The sequence below is a fragment of the Cynocephalus volans genome, chromosome 1 (genome assembly GCF_027409185.1).
Source record: "Cynocephalus volans isolate mCynVol1 chromosome 1, mCynVol1.pri, whole genome shotgun sequence".
Classification (NCBI taxonomy): Eukaryota; Metazoa; Chordata; class Mammalia; order Dermoptera; family Cynocephalidae; genus Cynocephalus; species Cynocephalus volans.
This window is the reverse complement of record NC_084460.1, coordinates 248,884,456-248,906,930: the sequence shown is the minus strand read 5'-3', so window position 1 is coordinate 248,906,930 and position 22,475 is coordinate 248,884,456. Positions and strand designations below refer to the sequence as shown.

Genomic DNA, 22,475 nt, shown 5'->3' with positions numbered 1-22,475 from the left:
AACACATGACAGACAACGCTAACAAACTATTCATAGCATATCATCACCAGTGCATCATCATGGAGGAAAAGAAGACTGCTGGCTGAGACAGTTTCTATAATCCTTATTTCTGATTTTGTTTTTGATTCATTTTATGGATTAGCTTGTTAGAGTATTGCTAACTGAAATTTTGAATTGAAACCTTGGCGATGACATGCTCTGTGAAGTTCTTCAAACAATTCTATTCTGTTCCATCAGTGTGAAAGACATCATGCTTCTTTACCTGGGGGGTTATGTTCATTGAGAATCACAAGTGATGCTGGTGTAGGTCTTCTTTTCCTGATCTGTGAACAACAAAGGCCCAGCTAACGTCAGTTAGAATCAGACACTGTCCAGCTTACTCTATAGCTTGCAAACTGTCTCATCCTTATCTTTTCCCAACATACAAAAGCAAACTTCTGGAGAGCACACAGTGGGTACTCACTTATTTTATTGTGGAATAATAAAAGCCAGACAGTAGAACGGTCAGATATCAATATCCCTTTTTTTGACCAAAAAGCTACATTTCCACAGAAAATAAATAGATGTATATAATCAAATGAACCAAATGAAAATTAATATGCAGTGAAGGTACAGGAATGATTTGCTAATTTTAATGCCTCTTTTGGGGCCTCATAATATTGGTGATGCTTTCAAGATCCATTACCCGATTACCCTTATTTCTAAATGGGGTAAGAAGAGTTTGGAAACCTCAAATTTCTAGCAGGTGCCACAGTTTAATTAGCAGCATGAGTTTTAAATTTCAATTAATATTGTTAGCTTTTTTATTTTCTAGTATAATATTTAGAACAAATCAGCAAATAAAGGATGAATACAGATCTTATGAGAATATGTAATTCATTTAAAACTAAGAGATTTGGTTTTTATTTTTCTCGTCTTAAGAGCTGCAGGAGCATATTATGATTACAATCTCTTGATTTCATATCTTTTATTTCTTTAATATATTCATTCACAGATAAATTCTCAAAGTATGTGTCAGTAGGATAGAGAGTAAAATTTAGTAATGAAATCTTGTCTAAAATATAAGCAATGCCCCATTCAGCATAAATACATGTTCAAGGTGGTATTTATCTGGCCTGAGTCTGGGTGGATCTTCTTCAAATTGCCAAAACACATCCTAGAAAATTATGAGTCTCAGATTCAATAATTACTTTTAAGACCTCGTATCAAATATTTAGAAAAGGATTCGGGAATAATTTAGGATTTAAGAAATTAATGAATTAGATGGATATCTCCATAAGTCCCTTTGCTTTTGCCTCCCACAGTTGTAGTTTTACAAGGAATCTTTTATGTGGTCTCATTGCACCAAGAGTCTAAGTAAATCTGAATATGAAAAGTGATACAGATGTAAACCAATATTAGACACAGAAAAAGAAACCAGGAAATGTTAAAATACTTTTTGTAACATCTGAATAAAATGTTTTAAAATTATACATATACCCACAAATCCTATCTATCCTATGTTACATATACTTATAATTACTGCTCTGGATCCACAATGAAAAACATATTAAAGTAAAATATTAGACCTATAATCTGAAATTATTCCAGGATTTAATGCTTTCATTGTTAAATGAATCTTTTTATTTCATAAAGAATGAAATAAAATGTTGCTAATTTTGAGATTATTTTTAAAGGTGCTCTACATGTTGAACATGTTATTTCAATAAGCAAAAGCAAACAAATTTATGGACCCAAATACAAATTTTTAATATCACCATTTTTCTCCAATGGGTGTTAATTTTGTATCAAACAAATTGCTGCATTTTAGCCAATAGTTCCCCCCCCCCGCGCCACTGCATCTCCAATACAAGTGCATATGGAAACCAACTTATTTCTCATTCACATATCCTGAAAATCACAAAGTTAGGCAAATTCAAGAGGTAGAGAACCTTTGAATTGATAACAAGAGTGTAGGTTTGTGTTACCTTATGTGCAGGAATTGTTCCCCACCCAGTTCTCCTTACCTGCTCTGCTGCTTCAGGTGCAATCTGACTCTGGAATAAAGGCACCGCAAATTGTATCTTTTTGGGACTGTTGGGCTCCATGATAATGATGAGAATTAGTCAGAGATGTGAGGAGCTTGGAAAGATTTAACCCAAGTGCTGTCCGGGATGTTTTTCCTCAGGCACACTCCACCAAGCCCACAAATTGCTTCGTAATAAATAGCTCTAATTCCAGAGCGAGCAAGTGAATGAAGATGCCGAAGTCTGAGTGACTCCCTTCCTCAACATCCACAGTGATGCCTGGCTTGCCTGTCTCCCCACCAATCCCTTGGATCCTCTCAGCACAATACAGAAAGGAACAGTAAGCTAATTGTGTGCCTCTTCACGAATACACATGCCAAGCATTCACTCAGCAGCTAATTGAAAATGCTATGCTAGCCTTGAAGGACCCACTGCCCTGGGATTTGAAAGAACGGCTCTATCCACTGTATATTACTAACCGGCTGCTCCAAAGTGCAATGTAAGCTCCCTCTGAGTATTGCAGGGATGGGCCATTCATTATTGATGAACCTCAGCAGGAAGATTTTAGAGTTGGGGGTTGGGTTTGGGGATGGACTCATTTCATTTCTCTTGTAGCAACTTATAAGGCCGACACCTTTGCTGTTTCACAGTCAGCCACCAAATAGATGAATGGCCACAGAGGGTAAGCCAGAACAAGTAATACCAGCTATATTTATGCTGTAAGATCTGGTTCGGTTAGACTGATCATAGGAGGCAGAGCATCTGTGCTGTAGCCAGGACTGCATTGCCCCGGGACTAAGGAGATCATAGTTCGAGTTCCATCTCCACTGTCAACAAGCCCTGTGGCCTCAAGCAAGTCACAGGCTATATCTAGGTCCACATACCTTCATCAGAAAAATGAGGGGGTTGGATAGGATGACCTTTAAGCTCCCATTCTGTCCCAACATTCTATAATTGCAGTTCACAGTTCTTATTAGAGTGGAAAGTATTGGACAGCTAAATTTAGCAAACAGCTTGGAAGTCACTGCTGCTGCAGTGACCTCTATTTTGATTCCTGGTGGAGCCAGTTATAGCCTCTGACTTGGAAGAATATAGAAATGACTGGAAAACATTAGTGGAAACCTAATGGTATCCACACTGTGGCTTGCTGTCAATAGTGGGGATATATGCAAAGATCAGGACTTGAAAAAAAAAAAAAACATAAAGGGGGTAATCTTCAGAAGAATTGAGGATAATAGCCATATTAGCCAGTGGTCAGGGAAGAATGGGACACTGGCCAAATCGCCACATCAATTAACATTAAGAGGAGGTGGTCGCACATCCAGATGGACTTCATGCAGTCAACTACTTCTGTGATGGAAGCCAGAAAATGAAGCTGTTTTAGTGGGGAAAAGAACTAAGTTCTCTACTTCCTTACTTGAAAGGAATTATCTGATGAATACTAGATTTTTAAACATGTCTTTGGATTTATTTAATACATTTAGACATTGACTACTATTCCAGTCACTTACAAATGAAGTTTTCATTCTTTTAAACTCTGATTCTGAACCAGGAATCCATTTTGATGATTTAAGTATGCAACATTCTGTCCAAAGAATATAGAAAGTAATATGCATTATTCAAGTAGTTTTCTATATCCACTAGGGGAAAGAGCAAACAAAGATGTGGATGTGAAAGCACTTTTAGTTGGAGAATAATGCTGACCAGCAGGAAATCTGGTAATAGGTTCATCCCCGTAGTCTCAAAGGGAAACTTATACACTACAACATCTTATGTAACAGTTTAAAAAGTCCCCAGAAAGAAAATCTGAATTAATATCATTAATGCAGGTGTTTCTCTGAATATTTCTTCAAATTATATAGGAGAAAAACAAGACAATGTTGGTGAGGAACTGATACAAAACTTCACTTAGTATGGCAATGAAGAGCATGCACTTGGCAGCCTTGAGTCCAAGCCCTGGCTGTGCTACTCACTAAGTTTACCAATTTGGGCAACAGGAGAACTTTTTTCTAGTGAGTTTAGATGAGTCAGTTCCTAAAGAGAGCTCATTACAAGGCTGCCGCATAACCACTTGGGGAAAGATAGATATTATTTTTCATTCAAGTAGATTTTTCAAAAGACTTAAAGATATGCATTTTTAACCTGAATTACTAAGAATCTCTACCTATATGAGATAATTTGATATAGGTTAGAATAATAAGTGATAAAGTAAAATTCCCCATCTGTTATGCTTTGAATACCAATAAAATGGTTCTCATCAACTAATTGTCTTATTTTGAATAGTTTGACCAGGGACACTATCATAAAGGGACAATCTAGACCCTTTAAAACTTCTTGTTCCTCAGCAGGCCAACTCCAGTGCCTCCTTCAAAACTCAGATGACAGCATTGCCTCTGGGAAGCTTTTATAGATTTACTCCTAACCTAAATAACCTCAAAGTTTTTAATAGGAAGTTTACATGAGGTATGTATAGTTATAATAAATACTCGGTGTAAATTTTTTCTCCATATTAGAGATAATGGTAATAGCTAACCCTTATGTGATATTCATGTTATGTCAGGCACTATTCTAAGTGCTGTACCTGTATTAATCTATTTAATACTTACAACAACTCTTTAAGATAGATTCTATTGCCATCTTCATCCCCAATTTAAAAGAAGGAAACTGAGAATCAGAGTTTAGGTGATTTTCCCCAAGTCCTCCAGCTAATAATGTGGCAGTGTCCAGTTTCAAACTTAGGCAATTTTGCCTAGAGCCTTAGCTTTACTCCCAAAGCCGTTATGATGGCTACTAGGACCTACAGAGACGACAGTGGAAACCACCAGGATCTCTACAGTGGTTACACGTCCTCACCACAAAGTTCCATGGTAAAGATCTTAAGATGACATATATTTATTTATTCATATAAAAGAAAAGAAAGTAGCATGATTATAGGATACAATTAATCAGGAAGCTCTTAGATTTCAAATTAGATATTGATGTAGAATGGAGAATCTGCAGTTGGATACTATACCACCAAGCTGACTTACAGAGGTGGCATTTCTTTTATTCTTTCTCTCTTTTGAAAGTAATGGGTTCTATCATGAAAGATGTAAAATGTCTCTAGAACAAGCAATAACTACAATCTTTCTTCAAGGTAAGTGATACTGTGAGTAAAGATGGTAGAACATTAGGAAAATAGGCCATTATGACTTCCTAATTCTACTCTATAGTGTCTATCTTACCTTATTTTCCACAATTTCCTGAAGACCTACATACAGACCACACTTCGTCCCACCGCCAGCCTTTCTATGGCCTACCCTACCTTCCTGGGAAGCCTTCTTGCCTTCCCTCCTTTTATCCAAATTAGATGCCTCCTCCAATTCTACCTCCTGAGGAAGGCACCATCAAATACTCCAGACAAGAGGAATCATTCCTTTTTTTTTTTTTTTTCCTCTTCTGGTATTTAATTATATGAACATTTCTGTTATTCTATGTTAATTTCTTATGTATTTCTTTTTCCTCTCCCTGTAGACTTGCAAATCCTTTCCCACTCTATCTTAAACATAAACAGAACAAGCAAGATGTTGATCATCTAGTTGTTACTAAATAATTCAAATTTGCCTTCCTCTGTCTAATATCTCGAGAAACACAAAGTGTTTCAATAAATTGAATTTTCCCCCAAACTACAGCTCATCCTTTCAAGACCCGCATCTTTATTTTATGTTAATATTTTAATGGGAATTGAAAATATTCACTATTCTCATATCTTTTAAAAGAGGATATATCAAACATACTTTGTCCTTTTTTAGTACTTTGTAGCACACATACAAACATGAGTTGATGAACTCAATCATATATAAAGATGCCCTCTAAAGCTATTAGTATTTCTTGCTACCCTAACTGCTTCCAAATACCATAGATACCTAGTTCTCATGACTATGTTAGAGTTCTTTTTCTTTATCTGATGACTGCCAGGCCAGTAGTCTTTTTAAAATTGTCACCTGGCATATAGTCAGTGCTTTATTTGTGGTAAAAGGAAAAAGAAGGAAAAGGAAAAGAAAAGGTTTGCTATGAAAATTAAATTATTTTTAACTTTTTCACGTATTTCTTATTCAAAGCTTAGTTCCAAATATTTTGAACTCATAAATCTTGAAAGACATACAGACACATGAGCTATTACTTTGTTTAACAATTGGTTGGTGGTAGAGTTTGGTTGTGTTGTCCCCCCAAAATTCATGTGGAAATCTGATTCCCAACGTGGCAGTATTGGAAGCTGTTTGAGTCATGGGGGTGGATCCCTCATGAGTGGATTAATGCTCTCCCTGGGGGCGGGGGTAGTGAGTGAGTTGTCGCTCTATTAGTTCCCATGAAATCTGGTAGTTTAAAGGACCCTGGCCCCTCCCTCTCTCTCACTCTCTCTCTCTTTTGCTTCCTCTTGTCATGCGATCTGCTTGTACCAGCAGGTTGGCCTGCCATTTTCCACCATGAGTAGAAGCAGCCTGAAGTTCATGCCAGATGCAGCTGTCCCAGAAATGTAAGCCAAATAAACCTATGTTCTTTATAAATTATGCAGTCTCAGGTTATAAATTATGCTATAGCCACACAAAAACGGACTAATACAGTTGGCTAACTGAATACTATAAAAAATAAAAGCAAATATTTATTAAGCATGCCTATATTAAATGCTGGAATTATCATAATAAACTAAAGCAGACAAGATACAATAGCATCTAGATACAAGTCAGTTGAAAAGATTTCTAGCCATAACACAATGCCTCCTCTGGTCAACACCCCAACACTGACAGTCATACTTAGGTATACTCTCTTGCATGTCCTCTTTTAGTTGTAGCTGTGACTTCATCCATTTCCTCCTTTAAAGAAAACCTATCATAATGCAAGGGAGAGTGATATGGATTGAATTAATTACAAAGTTTTATGTATTAGAAGCTTGATCTGCACTGTGACTGTTAAGAGAATGGGAAATCCTATTACTGTAATTGAAAGGTAGAACCTTGAAGAGGTGATTAGATTGTGAGGACAATGCCATAGTAAATAGATTAATAATGGTGGTCATGAAGGCTTTAAAAGGAGAGCACGTGAGAGTCTCTCTCTCTCTGCTTTCTCACAATATGATACCCCGTGTTGCTGAGGCCACCAATGAAAGCCTTCACCAGATGTGTTCCCTGGACTTTGGACCTCCCAGCCTCAGAAACTGTGAGCAATAAATTTTGTTTTCTTATAAAGAATGCAGTTCCAGGTATTTTGTTATAATCAACAGAAACGGACTAATACAGACAATGGCATTGTTATAGGTATTGCTTAGAATAATCTCAATTACTTTTAATGGAAATTGTTGGAGAACTCTAAAACTTTATTAATATTAACAAGTGACTAGTGAACCACTGATACCTAATTGAGACAATTACATATATCTATTTAATGTGTTTGAGTTTCACTAATCTAAATGAAATAGGCCACTCTCTCCCAGTTCCTACTTGAATCAAATTTCTCCCAGGAAAATCATTAACCATATTAACTCTTTCAGAATATCTTCTAGGATCATACATCCCATTTTAAATTTTATATTTTCAAAAAAGTACACATGTAAAAGCCTTCTCAGACTAAGCTCACTATATTGCAATCTTACATGAAAATCTGAATTCCCATAGCACTTAAGAATAAAAATCTACTTACAATCTCTCTCATGCTTAACGGCTGACACAGTTGATTCATTCATTAAACTATTTTTAGAAGTGCCTACCATATTTTAAAAAATTGTTTCTTAATTATTTTATGATTGTATGTCCTTATCTTTTCTACCAATTGTGACTTACTCTAGGATCCTCATGTCAATTGGTGCTGTGAATATAACGTGTGCTGAGTTGAAGAATTACCACTCTGTTATATACTCAGGGATTTTTCCCCTTAACTGTGGAGATGCTGTTTTGTCTAATGTATAATCTTTTCCTGGGTCATCACTCAATTATATTAAATCTTGATCTCTTGTTGAGGCAGTTTCACTAAAGAAAACCAGAAACCCACAAAGGTCTTCAGCAAGTTTACATCAGCCATGATGCTAGAGCAGTAAGATTGCATCAGACAGAGGGAACTCCAGGGATTTGCAGAGCTGGGGCCTATTTTGAGGGAAGCACTGTAGGGTGTTGTTGATGCATCTCTCAAGGAAACAGTTCATTGGACATCCCAGGAAGAGGACAGTCCAGGCGAGAGTTGATCACAGCCGAGTGGGGACCAGGGGTCCTTAGAAATTTTAGACCCTGTTGACTGTTAAGATTTTTAGCTCAGGTTCCTCAAAGGCACAGGAGTAATATGAGGAAGGGGGGATCTATTCTCACTCCTTCCTCACCCATCCCCCATTTTATTTGTTTTGGTAACTTTCACTTGTATTAATTTCCATATTTTAATTTTAGCCTTTCCCTGCCTTTCATTTTGGGAGATAATTCTTAAATAAAATTGGACATTGTAATTACGGAGTTTACTTAGAAGTGTATTAGTTTACAAAAATGCCTTCATAGATATTATTTATTCATCCAACAAATATTTATTGAGCATCCTATTCTCTTCCAGGAACTGGGATATAAACACAAATAAGATCCCAAGCTTCAAAGAACTTGCAGTTGAGAAAAGGAGGCAGAATCCTAACCAAGCACCATAGAGCCAGAGATGCTATGATGGAAGGCAGTTATAAGGAAACAGAAAGAAACCTGGGTAGGAGGCTGCCAACTGATTCTGGGCCACATACACTTTTTATTTTCCTGCACAGTTTTTCTTAAATTCAGACAACATTTTAAAACACAAAAAAAAGGTATCCACCTTCTCAATAAAATAGGTCTTGCAAGCTGGACCCTCATGTCCTCAAGGTCACATTCAACTCCAGTGACATAGAGCTGCCCTCTGTTAACAAGGCAGTGATTTCTACGTACTGACAGGTTTCATCACTTATACAGAGTGTGTGCATGGTATTCACATCCAACTAGCTTCATTCAATCCCTGAGCTAGAGGAAGACATGACAACATTGCATGCCCTGCAAAGAAATGTGGGGTTTACTATGAAGGCAATGAGTTGGACTAAAGAGATTTATGTAAAGCAGCATCATAGTTTGATTTGGGTTTTAGAATAGTCACTGTGGTGCCTACGTGGAGGTACATAGGAAGGGCTCAAGACCACAGACAAGAACTCTGAGAATATTATAATAATCTGCTCCAGAGATGACAAAAGGCTTAACTAAACTAATAGCAGTGAAGATGAAGAAAGGGAGATGGACAAGTTATTTAATGGAATTGAATGAATATAGGAGAAGAAAGAGAAGAATGATGACTCTATGATCTCAGATTTAGCAGCATGGCATCTACAGTATCACTCATTAAGAAAGAGAATGTAAAGGTAAGATGTAGGAAAAATAAAATAAATTATTCTAGACTTGGGTTAGTCCAAGTGAGCCATGTAGATGGAAATGCTCCTTACATTTTCTCATCATTAAAATTAGTGAAAATTAAATTTTAAAATAAAGATTAAAAATCTAACTATTTCATAGAATTTATATGAGTATTCAGAGACATAATTCATGGAAAGTGCTTAGTACTGCCTGATTGTGACAGGTGGTATCTTGCAAAGATGATAGCAACAGTATCGCCCATTCCACATATTCTTCTGGATGGCCCTTACTACTCCCCCACCAAGAGGTAGAGTCTAATTTCCCTCCTCTTGAATCTAGGCTGGCCTTACTGACCTATCTGTAACCAGTGGAATCCCTAAAAAGTGATACTTCCTGACTACAGAGACTAGGTAATAAAAGACCATACCAATTCTGCTTAATTCTCTTATAACACTTTACCTCTCCACCTGTGAATGCCATCTTTCAGAAACCGGCCACCATACTGTAAAGAAACCAAAGCCACATGGAGGATACGTGCAAACGCTCCAGTGGACACCCCTAACTGAGCCCAGCCTTTGAGTCAGTCATTCTTGTCTAGGTGCCAGATATGTGAGTTAAAAAAGCCTCCAGGGCATTCTAATCCCTAGCTATTCAAGTCATCCCCAGCTATGAGTCTTCAGTGCTAATGCTCCAGACCTCAGTTCTGCCTGCCTACTTTCCAGATGCTCTGTCATAGGACACTTTCTTTCAGAATCCAGGTGGACATGTTGACTCTAGTCAACAGCCCAGTTGAGCACAGACTTCGAGTCATCACAGCCATTCCATGAGACAGGTGGGTGAAGAAGCCTCCAGACAATTTCTGCCCTCAGCCTTGTGAGTCACCTGCAGTTGTCTGAATGTTCCAGCTGAGGCCCTAGGCATAATGGAGCAAAGATAAGTCATCCCCACTTTACCTTATCTGAATTCTTGACCTACAGAAACTGCCTTATTTCATTTTCTGTTACTTATAACAGACTACCTGAAACTGGGTAATTTATAGAGGAAAATCTATTTCTTACAGTTTTAGACACTGGGAAACCCAAGGTTGAGGGAGCACTTCTGGTAAGGGTTTTCTTACTGGTGAAGACTCTCTGAAGAGTCTCAAGGCAGCACAGGGCCTCACATGGCGAAAGCGCAAGTGTGTATTTACGTTTTCCCTTCCTCTCCTTACAGAGCCACCACTCTACTCTCACGATAATGCATTAACCCATGAACCCATTAATCCATGAATGGATTAATCTATTTATGAAGCACTAGCCCTCATGATCCAATCACCTCTTAAAGTCCCCCCCTTTCAAATACCATAGTTGGATTACTCTCTTAATACTGTTACAACAGGGATTAAGTTTCAACATGACCTATGGAGGGGACGAATATTCAAACTATAGCAAACTGAGCATGAAAAATCATTGCTATTTATTCCACTTAAGTTTGGAACATGGGTATATAGTCAGCACTCAGTAATTGTTGGGTACTTTTAAAAATGAGTATTATTCTTACAATTGACTATTTGTTGATTCTTTCTCTAAGCTAGCAATAACAAATGCAACATATTCTTACATTTATTGTTACATATTTAAAATAGAAGAAAGAAAGAAGGAAGGAAAGACAGACAAGAAATGAACAGAGTAGAAGATGAAGCTCCTTAAACTTTAAGGAACTTAAAGTCTTCTACTCAGAATACATATTGAAAATGTAAATGGTATTATATACTGTAAAGCTAGGCAACTACGCCAGTTGTCGAGTTACAGCCATTCCTAACTAAAGCCAAAATGTTTCATTATTTTAGTTATACTAAGTTTCCATTTGTATTGTCAGGGCTAGGGCTCAGACCCTTCAAACCCCTTGTACAGACTAGGTCACCAGACCCCTCACATGCAGGTCCACACTAGGTAATTGGGAAAGATCCTGGGAGCTAATGGCAGATGATATGAGCTCAGTCCTCAGCAATTACAGCAGCAGCTTACAGGTCCAGTAGCTTACAAGTGCTGCAGTGGTGGCCTCTCGGAGGGTCTTGGGGGCACTGGCAGCAACAGCCTCCAGCAGCAGTGGCGAGAGCAGCCTCCCCATAGCCCCCTGGGGGCATCCTGGGGGCAGGGGGCCCTGTGGGTCAGAGCCACTTGTCCTTTTTACTTAAGTCCATAACCCAGGACAATTGGGAGTGCGTGCACAACTACATTAGACAATAACCAAGGAACCCTTGGGCACATGTGCATATTTACATCAAATGCTTGGCAAGATTCTGAACATCTGAGGAGCCCTGACCATTTTCCTATATTTTCCCAACATGTACCATTAGTGATGAAGGCAAAGTGTGAACTATATTCTAGTAATACTTATCAATCAATCAAACAAATTCTCTCTGGTTGTGCCAAGTCATACCTTCTTAGATGTCATCTCCAGTTTAGTTCTTTAAAACACTTCACTAAATTCCAGATAGAAAGAAATGAACATCAATTACCCCAAGATTTTAGACTCATAATTTTCAAAGCAGTGTTTTGTGAGTCACTTAAAGTCAGTGCTTTATAACCCCATGTGATTGATGTCTGGCAATCTTGATAGTCATCAAAATTTTGGCAGACTCTTAAACTGTTCATTTGTTTTGCAGGTATCAGGAAAAACATTTTGGGTACTACTATTGTTATTGAGAGACTATTTTAAACGATTGAAGAAGAGAGGAAAAGATAGCACTCCTGATATGGTGATACACTTTAAAATACACGTAACCTTAAGAGGGTACGTCGGTATAGCTAGTGGAAGATCAGGTAGATTAAGCCAGCTGCTGCTGCTGGCCTACTCTGACCTTTGGGGACAGGAGAGACTTCTGATTTATAGTTCTCAGGTGAAGGGCTTCTTCCAATCCAAAAGTTCCCTTCTGCTGGTGTTTTAGTCCATCTTCCACTTCACCCCTTCATGCTTAAACATTCTCAAATAATTTCTTAAAACCACAGGTTACAACTGGAAAATCTGAGTTACCCAGAAAAATTTCAGAAAGGGCCCACTCTGTATATAAGGTTGACATTGAGATGCTTCAGATTTATCTTAATTCTAGAAGAATTCAACCTCAGAGTGGATACCAAATCTTTATGCAAGGGGTATGACCACCACTACCTTTTCCAATTATACTTTGTGACAAGAATATAATCTGAGTTCCATGATAATGTAGAAAAGGAGGTAAGACTTTTCATTGAATTTTTGGGTGTTCTGTAAAATGTTTTAATAGCATCTTCTGCTGAACTCATTTGTACCTGAAAATATACTCTATGGGATCCAATCTGAGACTTACATAACACAGACAAATATTAAGTAAGTAATAGCCTCAGAGTTTAATCTTCTGTATGCTATTTTAGTTAATATTCATAACCATCTTTTGGATTTCCGTGGGAAAGAGTGATTAAACAGCATACACATGATTTAAATCAACTCTAGATATTGGTTCTAATTTTCTTTCCTTACTTACTGACATTTTTTTTTTTTTTTTTTTTTTTTTGCCTAACACTCTTTCTATACATGTGTATATAAGTCTTAAAAAAGAAACACTCCAACATGGCATAGCTGACTGCTTTAAAGTTTCATCTCTTATCCCTAAATTTCTTGCTTGGGTAAAATGCTAATACTTAGGAGAATGTTTCAAAGGCAAGATATGGGGAAGAAAAGACTGCAGTGATATTAATCAGCCACAAATTATCAATCCCTAGAAACAGAAAGTTGGTGATAACAGTAATTGGTTAGGCAGCTTTTCAAAATCTTCTCTTTAAAGAAAACAGGATGTAAAGGCAAACTATATATGCATGTGGTTTGAAAGTTTCATACAACTAGATGTCACTTGGGCCATACATTATACAAATGCTGTATTCATACTGAGCATGTTTTCACTTTTTCAAGAAATATATTTTACTAGAACATCTCCATGGAAGGAAGCCAATTGTTTTCTGTACTGTCAGTGTCAGAGAAAGATCCACTTTGCCAAAAAATCCTTTTTCTTCTGACTTTATTCCCCAACAAATGGTTAGCTCTCAGTTGACACGTGAACACTCATTCTTTTGCCTTTTTATTATCATTATGAAACTTGATAAACAGCTCTCTCTGTCTTGCTTTTTCTGCGTATCTCCATATCTGCTGTGGGAATGGTATATGCACATTTAATACTGTGTATATGTTCTCTCCGTTCTAACTTCCATTTAAATAAAAATAAGTTCTTTATAAAATGATTGCAACTTTTGGCTTCATGTTGCTGCAACTTAGCAATCTTCTGGCTCTGAGTGGACTCTGAAAATGAACTGCTCTTGGGTGTTCTATGTTTCCATGCACAATGTGGGTTTATTCATATTCACAAATAATCATAAGTGGAGGAACATTAAAAAGTAGGATAAGTTACTGATTAGGATGAGTCACTTGCAGCAAAAGCAATGTCTTATTAAGAACATGAAACCTGTACTGAACGTTTGAGGGCATACCATAGTCTCCGCTTCTTGAGAATTTGAAACATTATAACCTTTCTTCAAACGATTTCCTAACCACCTAGTTTTAGAAAGTGTAATTAACATATGATTCATTACACTGCTTGTGTAATATCTGCATCATGCTTTTGGAAGCAAAGAGATCATTCTTCATTCAGAAAGAACATAAAATTTCTAGCAGGTCGCAATGTGCTGAGCCCTATTTTTCCAGTGCAAATAGTGAGTCATGGAGCAAAACGGATGACAGGAATAGGTAAATAAGAAAGTATGATAAGGAAATTCATTTAGATCATTATCTGGTGCCTTACAGGATTTAAAAACCTTATTTTCTAGGCATATCTCAGGCCACGTACCCTATGGTCACCGTGGAACTTCATACTCTATCTTGAATACCCCGAACTTTTTCACAACGCTGTACTCTGTTTTGCTAAGGATGCTTAGAGCATCCTTCCACCTGCCTTAACTTCTTAGCAAACACCTCCTCTTTTAGGACCAAGTTCAAATGTCCCCTCCTCTGAAATGTCTTCCCAGAATTCTCCAGGTGGTTTGTTGCTCCATCCTCTGGGTTTTCACAGGACTTTGGTCATACACTATTTTTTGCCCTATTAATAAATTAAGTAAACTAGTAATTAATGGAACAGATAAATACACATTCATTGCCTACAGCCACCCCCAAACGAAGAATCTTAGCCTGTTGCTTTCCCCCATATTCATTCACCTGCCATGGTGAAATTATCTTTTATTTTCCCACCATTGATCTTATATCACTTTTTCTTTTCCTTGGGTTCATTCTCTGTCTTACTGATGTGTATTCTTTAATAACCTTTTTAGAAATGATTCATGGGTATTAAACTTTCTAAGTCTTTTCATATGTAGACATGACTTCTTTGTTCACCCTCCCACATGGGTGAGGTTGGCTAGGTAAAGAACTTCAGGTTAATATTTCTTTCTTTTAGAAATTTGTTAATATTTCTCCACTGTCAGCTTGTATCCAGTGTTACTCATTCTAGTTAGGAGAGAACTCTGTCATCAGCATTCTCATTTCTTCTCTTGAGACACTGTCAGGATTTTACGTTTATCCTTGGCATCCTGAAATTACATTAGGGTATGTCTAAATGTGGGTAATGTTTTTCTATTCATGCTACTCAGAACTCTTTGGATCTTTTTAGTAGTTTGAATGACTCTCTTTTATCCTAAATTTCTTTAGTTAGTTTGTGGTTTTGGGTTGCTATTTCTGTTTTATGATTGAGCATCTTTATCCAACAGGATGGCTAGAATGTATTTCATCAAACCAAATGAGAAGCTCCCTTACTGTCAGTGAATATAAATTCTGAATATAGAAGCCTGCCTTGGATGTTTGGGAGGAGGATCAGCTTGGGAAAAGTACAGTGTGTACAAATAAGTTTTATTTAGGGTGTGGGGGCTCCCCAGCCCTGCTGGTGGCTGTACGTGATCTGCTATACTGTGCACTCTGGGAGCATCCTGTGTCAGAACTCCCACTTTTGCTTGCCCCTCCCCTACATTTGTCCTGTGGACAAAGAGAATCAGTGGCTCTCCTTTTCTCCTCCTTGCTGTGGATGTGGAAGTTAGCTCAGGCTCTGCTTCCCTTCATCTCCAGCCCCAGCCTTCATACAGGGACTCTCCTAGGGAGGTTACTCATTTTGTATATTAAGCAGTCCTCCAGGCTTTATCCTGGAGCAAGCACTGCTGCTGCCAACTGCTGTATGTACTGAGGGTGAAGAGTGGGGCCTAGATTATTCAAATAAAGTTTTGAATTAATTGCCCTGAGAACTGCCCCAGAGGCCCCTCCCACTGTTTGATTTGTTCAATCTGAGCTTGATGTTTCTCTGCAGCTTCTTTAGGAAATGCTGCCATAACAATATAGCACCATCTCCTGCAACTACAGTTCACTCTACTCTGACTTCTCCAGCATGATGATTCTATCTGCTCTTAACCTTTCAAGAATCCCTCAAAAAATTCTGGTCTGCTGAGCTCATCTTTTTTACTTAGGATGTATTATGGATTTACTATCTACTAGAATATTTTCTCTCATTTCAATGTATGTTAGTAGAATTTCTGCAATTCCAACAGGCACAGACATGTTTGGTTTATAATTTTCATGAAGTTATTGCATTGTATGATAGAATAATTGTTCTCTGTTTACATGGACCTTCCCCACTAGAAACTGATTCCTGGATGATAGCAGCAATGTCTTGGTAATCTCCACTGCCCGGCCCAGTCGTCTGTAAGTGGAGAGACTGCAGAAACATGGGTACACAAATGAAAAGCACAAAGTCTCATGCAAGAGAGAATTCTGATTTTTCTCTTAGTGGAAGACACCAGCAAAAACTGTTGAGTTCACAGAGAGAGAGGTGTTTGGAGCAAATGATGGAAATGGATGATGGAAAACTTTGTATGTGACATTGAAGTTCCCCTCAACGCTTTGCTGAGTCCCGGTTCTTCCATGTGGGAAGAGAACATGGACTACAAGATTGCCAAGACTTTTTCCTTTTATTCACTGTATAAATTAGATGTTAGAAATCCATAGACCTTACCAGACCGTTGATCTCGCATGCCTCAAATAGAAGCCATAAGATTTGTGCTCATCCTAAAATAAGCAGGGCCAGGCTTTGATAAAACTGTGAAGAACTTATTGTTTTTATTGTTTTTATTCTTTTCTGTGACTTATGAGCAGCTGTCTTTTTCCTTCAGAAATTTCTCCATCCATTAATTCACCAATATCATCTCTCAAAATGAGGTTGCTAGATTCAAGGGAAGTTTCTACAAAATTCTTAATTGTGAGTTTTCAATTTACTGACAGTTTTGAAAACAAACTACATACCCAGAATGGCTAAAATTTACAGACTGAGACTAACAAGTATTATTAAAAATGTAGAGCAATTGATTCTGATACACTGCTAGTAGGAGTTAAAATGCTACACCTATGGCAGTATCTGCTAAAGCTTAATATATGCATGGTCTATACAATCACTCTACTCTCAGGTATTTACACAGTTTATCTCCCAGAACTACAAACATTTCTGCCACAAAATATACTTATGAGAAACTTATAAAAGCATTACTCATAATAGCCTCAAACTGGAAACAGCTCAAATGCTCATTAGCAGCAAAATAAATTATGAAACGGCCATATTAATGGAATACTCCAGAGCAATGAAAAAGAATGAACTGCTGCTGCATGCTACAACATGAATACATCTCCCAGTAAGTTGAATAAAAAAGCCGGATATATAAGAGTACATACTGTATTATTCCTTTGCATAAGGCTAAAATAAGGCTGTTTTTGTTGGTAGTGGTGAGATTAAACAATCAGCTATTTTCCTAACATCTATTTCCTTGATTGACAAATACTTAAAGAGAAAGGATATGCACATTTAAACAAACACACATGAGCTTAATCTGGTGCAAAAGAAATTACGTTTGTGCAGGTCTCCCTTAAGTAATTGCTCAGTGACTCCCTTCCAGGTTGTGTCAACCAATTTGAAGTTATGGTAAAGGGGAAAGAAATATGGAACAAATTTCAGAGAAAAGGCACAGCTGTAGAAAACAGGATTCTTAGCAAGGGAGTTTCCAAATATCGAGTTTCCATCATACTGAAAGATATCAGCTCTGACTCTGTGGGATGTTTTATCTCATATTTGGCATTTCCTGTGAGTCACACTTTTCATCTGAACACCTTGGAATATTTTATAAATTCAAAATGTTAGTAGCATCGGCACTTTTTTTTTTGTTTTATAAATGAACTGATAAGTCATCAAAGAGCTTGTAGAGTTGACAGAGGTCACCTAGGATGAGACTGATTCCATATCAGCACTTCTCCATATGATGGCCTTTAATCAGGATTTGAGAACTCCACAGCTTCCACCTTAGCACATTCTGTAACATGAAACCCATATCTTTAACGCTTATAAAATAATTTTTTATGGATACATCTCTAGGGGAAAAAAATACAAGAGAGATATATACATACATACATACAGGTAAATGTCATTTATAGATATAGATATGAAGATGTCATTACTGTTACATAATCAGTAAAGTGGCAATAAACTGATAAATGACAGAGAACTGGAGCCTGGCTCCCTGCCCATAGATGTCTGCCTTTGTTTATGTGGCTGAGAATATAAGGAGAAAGTCTGTAGGCAATAAATAGAAAGGTGGAAAGTTTGGGCAATTTTTTTTTTCCTGAAACTTTTGTCAACCGTGATGATTCTGAAGTTTCTTGATCAGAGGTAAGACGTTTCCTAAATTTCTTGGTTTGTGGCTTCTTAAGTCTCAACATATTTTTCACTGTGTCCTTGGGCCGAAAGAAGTACCTAAGAGTTCCATGTACTAAGTAGTTAGGGCCTAACAACTTAGTAGTAGTAATTGGCGATACGTCCGACAGATGGCGCTGTGCTTCTGGGACATCAATGCGGGGATGTGGACGCTTCTGGGCACCTGGGCTCGGTTTGGGAACCGGGGCTATACATTACGCCTGATCTAGGTGCAGAGAGCGGCAGAATGGTCTTAGACGGAATTTGAAAACAGGTGAAAGGGATTCTACGGAGGTGTCTTTCCCTCATTATAGAAACTCCAGAAGTTACCTGGTTGTAATGAAAATGCCCATCGCTGTCCTTAAGTCTAATTACTCTTGCGTTTGCCCCAGTGAAGAGGGGAAACAAATGGTTTTTCCTACATACGACATACAGGAAGCCTATATCAAGGTCTAGTTAACAACGCTTCAGACTAAAAAACCTGCAGAATTACAAAACCTCTAAATTGGTTTGTTCTATTTAATCTTTCCCTTTTTCAAGGTCTATGAATCATTCTCCAATCCACATAGCCTTAAAGGTAACAATAAACAGATTTTGTGAATACTGCAATTTATTTGGGACAGTCAGACTTCTAAGCATAAATGAAGTTTGTTTTCTGGGACCCTGAAGGGACACCCAGAAGAAATAAGAAGTCCTCTGGCCAACTGACACTGAACTTTGGTAACAAATCTGTTTTCCAGTTGGACTAGAGGTTCTGCCTGTATTGTAATGCCTTGGATAGAGGAAATAATGGTTTAAAATGAATCTGCAGACAAGAAGTTACAAGAGTCGAATGCTTTAAATTGCAGGCGTTGATTTGCTGTGGAGCTGTTTCTCACACAGGCAATTCCATGAAGTTTGTATCTGGGAAAAGCGCAGCAGGGATATATTTATTACCAATGATTAGTGATTATCCTAAACCACACCGAGAATGCCAGAAAGCTTCTAATCAAGTTTTGGTGAGAGTGAAATACTCTGTTTGGAGTTAAATACATCTTTTCCAAGAATTATACATGGAGGGCCTGCTAAGTGCCAGGCACTGTCTAGGTTTAGGGGAATGTCGAGGACAATGGTAAGAGATGAACAAGGAAAGAAGACCCTTGCCCTCATTGAGCTGAGCCAGGTGGTTAAGAACAGGAGTTTTTTACAACTCAGCAGAAATGGAGAGATGTTGATGCAATTCACTTCCTGCTCTGACCTCAATTTTAAAAGGAAGAGATTGGACTGTGTGATCTCTAAACTTTAATGTTCTGATTCTAGCACCATACGAAGTTCACTTCAATGTCAGCAAAAGAGTTGCAGCAACATAAATAGACCTCAGGGTATAAACACTATGTTATCCAAAGGGAAAATAAAGATGACAGACTACATGTTTTAAAATAAACTCACTGTGGTTTTTAATTCTCAATTCCAACCTTGAGTTTTATGTGTATTGATTTCCTAAGAAAAGAAAGCCTACAACTGCTACTTTCCTTAAGTACCTTTCTATTTATTTTAAATAAGGCCATTAAAAATGTTCAGGCCTAATATATATAACTTTCAGTTTAAATAGCCTTTTACCCTCACCAAAAGGACCTTTCTTATGTAACTAAAACAAAAGCTCTAATTCTGGACACATAAAAAGTTAAAATTAAGCTTTGCATTTACATGAAAAACAATACCTTTGCCTTAAAAAAAAATCTCAATTATGAAGTATTTCAAAGATTGACACCAAGTGTCATTGACAGCACAATGGGATGGGCAAACTGAGAGGCAGAGACATGACATTTGTGATTTGTTTTAGGTCACATTTTATACATCTGCCTTATAATCATCTTATTTTATTTATCCCTCCCTGTAGTATTATGGGGTAATTCTCCTACTCTACAGACAAAGGAAATTAAGTTTCAGAAATAGTATGTTCTTATAATAGTAATGGATTTGAAATTAAGTCTACCTATCTCCAAAGTTCTTGTGATTTTCCCCTAGAACACATGCGATTCTAGCACATAATCCCTACTTTCCATACATAGAAAGGATATCTCCATTTTTCTTCACAGAACAAGAATTAGGCAGTTGCAGCAGAGGGATAAAGGTGAAAAGTGTTATTAAAGAACAATTCTATTGTCTCACAATGTTTCCAGACACACTTTGCTCTAACGCTTTCCAGACCTTATGTGTACCCGAATTAGACTGTCACAGTTCTTGGACTACACTCTTAGTTCAGTCATCGCTGTCCTAGAATTCCCTTTCCCTTATCTCTACTGGCTAAAAACCTATTCATCCTTCAAGTTCATCTGGTGAGCCACTCCCCATGTACAAAAACTCCTTATTTCCCCAAATCCCAGTTCTTATCTCACCCTTGAGGTACCGTACAGCATTTAAGAAGGGCATGAATACTTGTGTCAGACATACGTAATTGTTGGTTATTGGACCTTGGAAAAAAACTCTGTGAGCCTCAGTTTCCTCGACTACAGAATAAAGAATTCCTATTGAGGTAATATCTACCTTGCAGAGATGTTCAGGTGATTATATAATACTTCAGTCAATGATAAAATGTAAAGAGAAAATAAGTGTAATATTTCTCACTGTTAAAGATAAAACTTTAGTAGGACCATAGCTTCTATGTTCACTCTTAGATAACATTTTGGCTTTAAACATTCCGGTCTAGTCTAATAGTTGAAAAACTAAAGTCTAGTCCAGTACAAAAATAAAATATCTAAATGCTTATTCAGAGTCAAGATTTCCCCATTCCCAGCGCTGAGGTCTGGGGTGGGGTGGGTGGGGGCATGGTTGGTGTCTTAAGCAGTTCCCAACTCTGCCTCCTCCTGTGTAAGCCATAGTTCTGGCGTCTCCAAAGTCAGACTAGAGGAAGGGGGCAGGTTATGTGGTTGGTGTAATGTGGCTCCGGTGCTCTCTGAACTGCGGATGCTGAGTCTTCCTCAGCTGAACACTCCCATCGGTTCTTCAGAGCTCCTCACTGAAGATCTACAATGCAGCGTCCCTGCCCTTGGCAATGCTTTCTTCTGGCTAGCTCCATCCAGCAGCCCACTATTTCTCCATGTGTCATAGGGCATTGAGGCAGTCCTTTAGGAAGACAGTCCCTTAGGTCAACCCACTTTTGCAGGGGTGGGCATTTGGGGGTGTTTTGTTTTGTCACCAGGAACAAGTTGGAGTGGAAGTGCAGCCCACCCCCAGGGACTTCTCTTTAGACTTCTCAGACTTAAGTCAAACACCACTGTCTATGTTCCTTAATCTCCAGGTCACAGGTATCAAAATCTCCTCATCGTCCCCATAAAGTTCCACTTATTGGCTTGAGCTGGAACTAAAGCTTCCTTCTGTTTCCATGAGAAGGGGGCAAAGAAGACCATTTAAATAAATATATTTACTCTCCAACTTTTTCCTTTTATGCTAGCTGGGGTACATGGCCATGCTGACAGAACCATCTCATCATCCCTTAGCAAATCATGCACATGTGGTACAGCTCCTCAGTTTAGCTTCTGGGGCATTGGGTGGGGACAGGGAATTATTCCTTGGAATATATCATATTGTTCTTTGTCTTTGTGCTCCATTGTAAAAAGCTTTCACAGCTGAGCCATGAATGTGAAAGTCATCAGGAACCAAGGATGCTTTTCTCTGTCTTTACCTCTCTGGAGACAAATACTGCCTTAACTCTGCTTCCCTCCGCTGACAACCTATTTTCTTCTCTCTCCCCAAACTGACTTTGTTTCTCTATGCACCTACAAAAAATGGCCATCCCACTGTTTCCCATATTATATGTTTGTTCCTATAGACCAGTAGACACTGACTAGTTTGAATCCCACTTCAAAATTCTTAGAGAAGGAAGACAAATGGCCTTATTTGGACTGGATAACTATTCCTGATCCAATCAACTTCATCCAGCAAATAGGCTATAAGAGCCCATTCCTCTGGGCAGGGAAACTCTCAAAAAAAGGAGATAATAGGCTGGGCAGACACTCCCAATAGTGTCAGAAACATACATGGTAGCATTAGCACATATGCTTAGTGCCTTGCTCACAGTTATTTGTACCAGAATGACTGATCTCAGGCTGATGAGGTCAAAGAAGAGAGGTTTTCCGGGGGAAAAAAAATTCCTTCTTCTGAGAACACTACTGGAAATGATCCCTTTTCTCCATAGATGTGCGTGGAGAAGCACATTGCTACAGGAGTTGGCACAACCATTTTTTTACCACAAAGAAGAATCAGGCTTAAGAAGAAGCAAACCCTGTAAGAGGCAGAGAGGAGATGACAGGAAACTGCTGAGCAGCTGACTCAAAC

At 38.1% G+C, this 22,475-nt stretch overlaps 1 protein-coding gene across 5 annotated transcripts in view; it reads right to left on the bottom strand.

The window, feature by feature from the left end:
* PPP1R1C (protein phosphatase 1 regulatory inhibitor subunit 1C) overlaps positions 1-2,932 on the bottom strand; it is a 132,886-nt gene extending 129,954 nt beyond the window's left edge. The window contains exons 1-2 of one of the 5 annotated variants that reach the window (XM_063104558.1): positions 2,007-2,932; positions 263-323 (exon numbers count right to left, since the gene is read on the bottom strand). In XM_063104558.1, coding sequence (XP_062960628.1) covers positions 263-323; positions 2,007-2,087 — 142 coding nt within the window. In that variant the 5' untranslated portion in view covers positions 2,088-2,932. The remainder of the gene's footprint in view (positions 1-262; positions 324-2,006) is intronic. The other 4 variants (XM_063104568.1, XM_063104585.1, XM_063104577.1 and 1 more) reach the window with 4 other exon arrangements.
* Positions 2,933-22,475: the final 19,543 nt, after the last annotated feature.